Raw genomic sequence first — 8,617 nt, 5'->3', positions numbered from 1 at the left:
CTTAGTATCCTGATGGTCTCTAGCAAGAGTCTATAATTATTATACTGAGGTGTATATATGTGAGGGGGCATAGGAAAAGGGACCTATAGAGACTTTTTAACTTTTGAGTAAAATTCAGTAAATTTCCGTTTATTGTTAGGTAAACATAGTAAATTATGTACATAAGGAAAATACACTTGCATTTAAATTCTTTATAACTTTATGAAACAACTGAGTATTGATTTGAAATATGAATAGTTGGCAAGTTGTGGAATTCTTTGATTAGCATAACTCAAATTCCATGATAACAGCTACAAGTCCCTTTTCCTATGCCCCCCTCCATTACATAAAAAAATTATGTATATATATAATATTTTTTTCATAAAAAATATAGAGTCTATAGCTATATATAATTTTTTTTTTTTTTTATGTAATGGACTCTGGCTCTAGTCCTTCATCTCAATGGTTTCCTGTTTATATATAATATAGAGTGGAGCTATTTTAGTCTCGAGCTCGCGTGGTCAGAGAGCTTTTTAATTTTCCGTACACAGAAAAAAGCGGTCTTGCCACGCGAGACGAGTTATCTCTACATCCAAAGAATTATACGGCTCAGGGGTTTTCGCCTTGCCATTAAGAGGCGGACTGTGGAACACACAGTGGCACAACAAGAAGCGCTTATGGACTATTATGCACCTATCAATGTTAAGCCCCACCCCCCCAGTACGGGGAGGGTGGGGGATTTGATCAAGTGGAAAATTAAATTCCCCTACCTGGGGGTAAATTATCACATGTATAGTCCCACCCTATGAGGTGGGTATAGGAAGGGGATTTGACAACCAACATGTTGCAAAAACAGAAGCCACAGTGACAAAGGTACACGAGGTGCTGCGGTTTTATCACGTGTTCTCTCGCGCTTCACGTATAAAACTACTGTAAAGGATCTATGCTACTATAGAGCGCTTGTTCAAATTCCCCACCCCTGGGGGCAAAATTTAAGTTCAAATCCCCTCCTAACGCCCCACATAGCCCGTACTGGGTGGGGTGGGGCTTGACATTGATAGGTGCATTAATAATAGATCGCTTATAATCCGTAATCTGTTAAAATGGAGTTGGGAGCGCTACCTGGAAATATTGAAGTTCAATCTTCCAGCAACCAAATGCAACAGACAACATCAGGTATAAATTATAGCAGAGTGACTATTATACACTACACACCAAGTATCATTCTGTCATTATACACTACAGGTGAACTAGTAGAGTCAACTAGTAAGGTGTTCCAATACTTCTATGCTAAACTGGTCAAAATACTACCAATGGATGATGCTGTATTTATTGCAGAATTGTTCTCAGCCAACCTTCTCTCTTGTGATGCTAAATATCTTGTGGACTCTAAACCCACACGAGCAAGCAAAGCAAAGTATTTTTTAGATCACATGATTGAACCATCAGTGACAACTGGTGTTGGTAGAAGTTTCGGTGATCTTATTAAGGTAATGGAGAATAGTGAGTATGATGGTGTGAAGGAGTTGGCCAAACAGATTAGATGTAAACTAAGGAAACAAGCAGTGAATAGTGAGACTGGTAAGTTGATGTGACTTGTGTGCCACTATATGTGCAATTGCACTCCATAGGTGTCCATTCAGCCACTAACAAACGTCCTACCGTGAAGTACAGTCCAACAGATGTTAGCAGGTTACAGGCCAGGTACCTTAGGGGATTACCCACTGCCAAAACTGATTGGCCAAAGCATCATGTGATCCAGTATGTGAGGTTGGCCCTTGTGGAGAAGCAGGGCCGCCCAGAGAAATTAAGGGGCCCAGGGCAAAGAGTTAAAGTGGGGCCCTTGACCCAAGTTGTAAGGTGAAGACCAAAAAAAGTCACAACCTGCTGGCAATGACAATAACTACCCATCACCAACCATATCTCCTTATCTATAAGCTTGCTACACTGCTCCTCTGAAGAATACTGTGACTGCTCTATTAGAGTATTTAGATCTGACTGCTCTATTAGGGTATATCGATCTTTTAAACAGGTATTCAGGAGGCCCTTCATGGGGCCTCCTGGGGCCCCTTTCGGGCTGGGGCCCGGGGCAAAATGCCCCAGTTGCCCCCCCCCCCTGTGGGCGGCCCTGTGGAGAAGGAAGATGTTACTCGATATGATAAGAGATTAAATGAGATAACAAAACTTACAGTGCGAGGTGAAGTGGACATGATCTTGAAGAAGAAGGAGCCACTTGGTGAGCTGAGAGACATCTTCCACTATCGGAATAAACCTTGTCCTCGACTGATACTAATAATGGGAGGCCCAGGTGAGCCATTATAAAGTATTTGTAATAGTGATGTAATATGAGTTATGCAGGTATAGGCAAGACAACCCTTGCCAATGAGATCTGCTTAAAGTGGGCAAGGGATGGATTTTTAGCTGAGGACTTTGATATTGTAATTTTGATACCATTAAGATCAGTCCAGCAAAAGTCAGTTGATGAAGTAATGGAGAAGTACATCGGAGAGGTAACGTATGATCAATTGAAGAAGTCAGCTGGTAGTAGATGTCTAGTGATATTGGAAGGATGGGATGAGATGGCAGCTGAGCATCGAGAGAGTGATCCATTCTTAGTAGATGTTGTGAAGGAGCATACATTGTTGGAGGAAGCCACAATAGTGATCACATCAAGACCGCATGCTTGTGAGAAGCTGGATGCAGGCAGGAGAGTAGAAGTGGTAGGATTTGGTAAAGAAGAAATCCGAGAGTTTGTGGAGAAATCATTTCCCAATGATGCTAAATGTGTTGAGGAGTTTTCACAACAGTTGAACGAGTATCCTCATTTAGAGAGTTTGTCATATGTGCCTATGAACTTAGTGATGATAGTTGATATATTTGAGTCTAGTGAGAAGAAGCTTCCATCCACCATTACACAACTGTACCGTCTGTTCATTGTGATGACACTACAAAGACAAGTTAGGAAGGAAAATGAGAGGAAGCTAGTGTGTTCAGCTGTCACAGTAGCTAATAGCGTTGATGTGAAAAAATTGTATGAAATGTTAGAAGGTATCCCCAAAGAAACAGTGAAGATATTATTGTTGTTGTGCAGATTAGCTTATCGTTCCATCTTTGACTGGTACTCTGATAGAGAAGGAGAAGATATTTATGGTGATCAGAGAAAATGGAAGGATCCAAAAGTTATCTTCACTGTAACAGACCTGAAGAAATGTGGTATAGAGGTGACTGCTGAATGGGACGGGTATGGTCTCTTGAGAGCTACACACACTCACCAGTTACCCACAGACACTATCACATACAATTTTTCCCATTTAACCATCCAGGAGTTTTTGTGTGCTGTTTATATTTCAACATTATCACAAGAAGAGCAGCAACATCTACTGAGTGAACGCTTTAGTGACTATCCAAATGTTTTTGTATTTTTGTGTGGACTATCAGGATTGGTATCCACTGAAATGTTCCAGTTTGTGTTCTCCAAGTTATCAAAATATGAGTATGCCATGACATCAGTGCAGTGCTTGTATGAGAGTCAAAAGACTCCTCCATGTAAACCTGCTGCACCAATCAGACTGGAAATTGAAGAAACACTACTACCTTATGACTGTTTATGTATTTCCTATGTGATGTCATGTTATCCAGTTTCAGAATTGATTATGGAGGTAAAATTGATTGGAGACAAAGGAGCTGAATTTTTAGTAAAGCATTATCCCAACACAAACACTACTGATCAACTACTGGAAGTGTTAGACCTCCACCAAAATAATCTCACTATTAATGGGTTGGTACACATAATGGAGATTGTGAAGACAAGTAAGCTATTTTAGTTGTTGATGTACAGAGTGACCATTGTGAATTGACCATACCTCACTGAGCTGTATGTGTTTGATATCTAATCTTATCATTACATGCAGGTAATACATCGTTAAGACATTTAAATATTACTGGTAATCCTATTGGAGATGATGGGATGTCACTAATATCAAGTGAACTCCAGTACAATAACATCTTTTTTTTTTTTTTTTTTTTTTTTTTTTTTTTTTTAATGTTATTTAGACAGGGAGACAGCATCAGCAAAAGCTGTTTTTCAGCTGTGCCCTGAACAAGCATACAAAAACAATATAGGTACATATATACACACAATTAACTAAATATGACTTAAATAAGCTAGCTTAAAGCTATTTAATGAGTTCAGCTATTTAAAGCTATTTAATGAGTTCAGCTATTTAATGAGTTCTATTTAATGAGCTAGCTTAAAGCTATTTTAAGCTATTTATTAGCTACTGTGACATCTTGACTGAGCTGTGGGTACAAGACTGTGGATTGTCAGCAAAAGGTAGTCCATCATGAACTTGTATGGTTTCCTAATATTCCTGACAGGTGCCATTTATTTCAGTGAGGTATTTATGAGGAAGAGTTCTCTACAAGTGCTTTGCATGTCAAACAACAACATTGGTGATGACGGCATCACTGCCATTGCAGGAGCACTTAGTAACAGTCAGATTAGTGAACTGTATGTTGTTGGGTGTGGCATTACTCTTACTGGAGCAAGATCACTTGTCAACAACAGTGCTAATGTTAGGAAATTAAAGATGCTCCACAATTCCACGAATGAAATCATAAAGTTTGTGGAGAGATCATTTCCTAATGAAAATAAACAATGTAATAAGAAGTTTTCACAGCAGTTGATAAAGTATCCTCATTTAGAGTGTTTGTTATATGTGCCTATGAATTTAGTGATGATAGTTGAAATGTTTGCATATAGTGAGAAGAAGCTTCCATCCACCATTACACAGCTGTACCAAATGTTCATTGTGATGACACTACAGAGACAAATTAGGAAGGAGAATGAGAGGAAGCTAGTGTGTTCAACTATAGCAGCAGCTAATAGTGATGAGGTGAAATTGTGTGAAATGTTAGAAGGTATCCCCAAAGAAACAGTGAGGACATTATTGTTGTTGTGCAGATTAGCTTATCATTCCATCTTTGACTGGTACTCTGATAGAGAAGGAGAAGATATTTATGGTGATCAGGGAAAATGGAAGGATCCAAAAGTTATCTTCACTGTAACAGACCTGAAGAAGTGTGGTATAGAGGTGACAGCTGAGTGGAACGGGTATGGTCTCTTGAAAGCTACACACATTCACCAGTTACCCACAGACACTATCACATACAATTTTTCCCATTTAACCATCCAGGAGTTTTTGTGTGCTGTTTATATTTCAACATTATCACAAGAAGAGCAGCAACATCTACTGAGTGAACGCTTTAGTGACTATCCAAATGTTTTTGTATTTTTGTGTGGACTATCAGGATTGGTATCCACTGAAATGTTCCAGTTTGTGTTCTCCAAGTTATCAAAATATGAGTATGCCATGACATCAGTGCAGTGCTTGTATGAGAGTCAAAAGACTCCTCCATGTAAACCTGCTGCACCAATCAGACTGAACATTTTAGAAACACTACTACCTTATGATTGTTTATGTATTTCTTATGTGATGTCATGTTATCCAGTTTCAGAATTGATTATGGAGGTAAAATTGATTGGAGACAAAGGAGCTGAATTTTTAGTAAAGCATTATCCCAACACAAACACTACTGGTCAACTACTGGAAGTGTTAAACCTCAATGACAACGATCTCACTATTGATGGGCTGGTACACATAATGGAGATTGTGAAGACAAGTAAGCTATTTTAGTTGTTGATGTACAGAGTGACCATTGTGAATTGACCATACCTCACTGAGCTGTATGTGTTTGATATCTAATCTTATCATTACATGCAGGTAATACATCGTTAAGATATTTAAATATTACTGGTAATCCTATTGGAGATGATGGAATGTCACTAATATCAAGTGAACTCCAGTACAATAACATCTTGACTGAGCTGTGGGTACAAGATTGTGGATTGTCAGCGAAAGGTAGTCCATCATGAACTTGTATAGTTTCCTAATATTCCTGACAGGTGCCATTTATATCAGTGAGGTATTTATGAGGAAGAGTTCTCTACAAGTGCTTTGCATGTCAAACAACAACATTGGTGATGACGGCATCACTGCCATTGCAGGAGCACTTAGTAACAGTCAGATTAGTAAACTGTATGTTGGGAAATGTGGCATAACTCTTACTGGAGCAAGATCACTTGCGGCAGGATTACTAGTCAACAACAGTGTTACAATATTAAGGGTCTATAATAATCACATCACTGTGGAGGGAGCTTGTGTGATACTACAGTCAGCTGTAGAAAACAGAGTCTGTCAAGAAGTTCTTGTTTTTCATCGTTTTAGTAATGATTATGAAGATTATCGGGATGATGATGAAGTGAAGAAGTTGATGATGATATTGGAGCAGAGGATGGAAGTTGTGTGATGTAATGATAATTGTCATGGTAACAGGAGTTACAACAAGAGTTCGGTGATAGTGATGCTAGTAGTGATAGTGATGATGATCTTATAAGAGAAGAGGACATCACAGAATATATTGGTAGCAGTAGTAATAGTACTGAAGATGATGAACAACTTGTAAGACAAGAGGAGGCTACAGGTAGATTATGTTGTGTTGTGTGATGTATTACTGAGTTACCGTGACAACAGATCATACTGTCCAAGTGAATAGTAAATTATCCAGGTATGGTGGGTGTGTCACTGTTGTCATGGTGATTATAATTGTCATGGTAACAGGCAACAAGAGATCACAAAACATGATGATAGTGAAGATGATGACCAATCACACAATGCAATCACACAATGTAAGTAAGACTTACCTTACCTCACTATCTATATACCATCTACTCTTGTTGTTAGACCACTTTTAGGTATTTGATCATCATCACATGTGTCTTGTATATAACTATTTATATGCCACGTCATGTCATTCATGTTTTATGTTACAATAGCAACATGTTCTTATTACACATAGGAAATGTTGTCATCACAAATATAAATTATGGATCATGTTAGCATTATTAGTCGCAATAGTTGTGTAACGTTTTCAAAAATTGATTACATCTGTTTGTCCTTATTGGGGGTCAGGTCAGTGAGCTGCCATCCACTTTCCTTCAGAAGAACAGTTGTGTCGGATGGATCCAGAGCAGGGGCAGAGTTTGGGAGGGGGGGGGGCACAGCTCCACAGAAGTCAAAAGTATAATTGTGTTCAGGACTGAAATTTTGACAATTAATATCTACTAAATTATATAATTATGCTTTCTAAGTGGTCTGCATTGATTAAGAAATAAAGATCAGTGATGACCTTGAGTGGTTCATTTATGAGGCATACAAAGAACCATAATAATTTTATGCACATACACATTTCATTTGCAAAATATTCCTAGCAGGGGATGGTGCTGCAGATGCAAAGTTTTCATACTCAGTAACTGGATGATTCTAGTATGCAGCAACTATTCTATTAGAGTATTTGACTGACTGCTCTATCTCAATCTTGTATAGATAGTAGAGAGCACACCACAATACATTCTGTACTATCTATGTATATTGAGGAAGGAGAAGGGATACATGCCTCCCTCTCCTTGGATCTACCACTGTGTGTGACGGATGTATCCAAGCAAGAAACAATCACATCTGCAGAATGCAAAAAATACTGTTTGTCTTGTTAGCAGTTCAGTAGGCACTGGAGCGGTAGGGTCATAGAAGGCCCAGAGTCAAAGGTACTAAATGCACAGGCAAATCCTCAGGACTAGTACCTGTAAGATGGACATTGAGGCAATCATATGCTGTTTTGGTAACTATCTAATCAGATGTCTGTGTTTTTGTGAACGTATACCGTATAGTCTAAATATTTTGAAGGAGAAAATTGTTGCAGATTTTGATATTTAGACCACCATGTAATCTAATACATTTTGGGATTGTTTGCAAATCCACGAAAAATTTATTTTTAACTACACTGCTTAACCTCAAAATATTGCCCTTCGAAATATTTTGGGCACACGGTAATGGCTCATGCTTTCATCAGCAGCAAGTGCAGATTATTCCCAGTATAGTACAGCACTGAACATGGACCAAGAGAATTATAAAGATCAGTATAGAACAGTTACAGCACCAGTTTGGTGTACAGGTGTAGTGATGATGTGAACAGCAACCAAAGAGTCCATGCTGCTATAGTGTGTTATGTACATAACTTACCCAGCCTTAAGCTTCACTGTGGATGATTTTTATAAATCACCCACTATACAGTACACTTCTAATACATTCATAACCAATGTAGCACCTACATATTGAGAAATGTAGGTTCTATTAGAGTGTTTTAGATGACTCTCACACCCTGAGGCTTAGGCTCTGGCTTAATCATGTGGGCAGCTTGTAATTTATCACTTCCCCTACAGCAAATATGGCACCATTACAAATGTTTGTGGTATGGTATGAGCCACGTATAGTGTTGGCGTCACTGGTGATGCATGATATATATTGGATAAACAGATAAAGGAAACAACCCCAGAGGGTGAGAATGTTCCCTAATTATGTTCCTACGCCTACACACATGGGGTGAGCTTATTAAAATGTCCAGTTGTATAGTGATCAGATTAGATAAGTATAGTTTCATGCAGGTACCACACCCATCCAGATCATGTGAACTACACTATAGACACTTTACAGATGAAAAGCACATTTTGCCCCATCAGTTA

The 8,617-nt window shown here is 38.6% G+C and overlaps 2 protein-coding genes across 2 annotated transcripts; both read left to right on the top strand.

Moving 5' to 3' along the window:
- The first annotated feature begins 885 nt into the window (after positions 1 to 885).
- Positions 886 to 1,949, top strand: LOC136236449 (uncharacterized). Its single transcript, XM_066026602.1, has 3 exons — positions 886 to 1,155; positions 1,225 to 1,560; positions 1,611 to 1,949. Exons 1-3 carry the CDS (start codon positions 1,083 to 1,085, stop codon positions 1,841 to 1,843), a joined length of 642 nt encoding a protein of 213 aa, XP_065882674.1. The 5' UTR covers positions 886 to 1,082; the 3' UTR covers positions 1,844 to 1,949.
- A 162-nt stretch (positions 1,950 to 2,111) lies between these two features.
- Positions 2,112 to 6,927, top strand: LOC136236782 (uncharacterized). The gene is made up of 10 exons (XM_066027018.1): positions 2,112 to 2,287; positions 2,338 to 3,789; positions 3,891 to 4,023; positions 4,257 to 4,312; positions 4,357 to 5,661; positions 5,763 to 5,900; positions 5,945 to 6,522; positions 6,573 to 6,606; positions 6,660 to 6,727; positions 6,783 to 6,927. Exons 1-7 carry the CDS (start codon positions 2,188 to 2,190, stop codon positions 6,346 to 6,348), a joined length of 3,588 nt encoding a protein of 1,195 aa, XP_065883090.1. The 5' UTR covers positions 2,112 to 2,187; the 3' UTR covers positions 6,349 to 6,522; positions 6,573 to 6,606; positions 6,660 to 6,727; positions 6,783 to 6,927.
- Positions 6,928 to 8,617: the final 1,690 nt, after the last annotated feature.

This window comes from Dysidea avara, chromosome 10, assembly GCF_963678975.1.
Source record: "Dysidea avara chromosome 10, odDysAvar1.4, whole genome shotgun sequence".
Classification (NCBI taxonomy): domain Eukaryota; kingdom Metazoa; phylum Porifera; class Demospongiae; order Dictyoceratida; family Dysideidae; genus Dysidea; species Dysidea avara.
The sequence above is the reverse complement of the archived record's forward strand: the minus strand, read 5'-3'. Positions and strand labels throughout refer to the sequence as shown.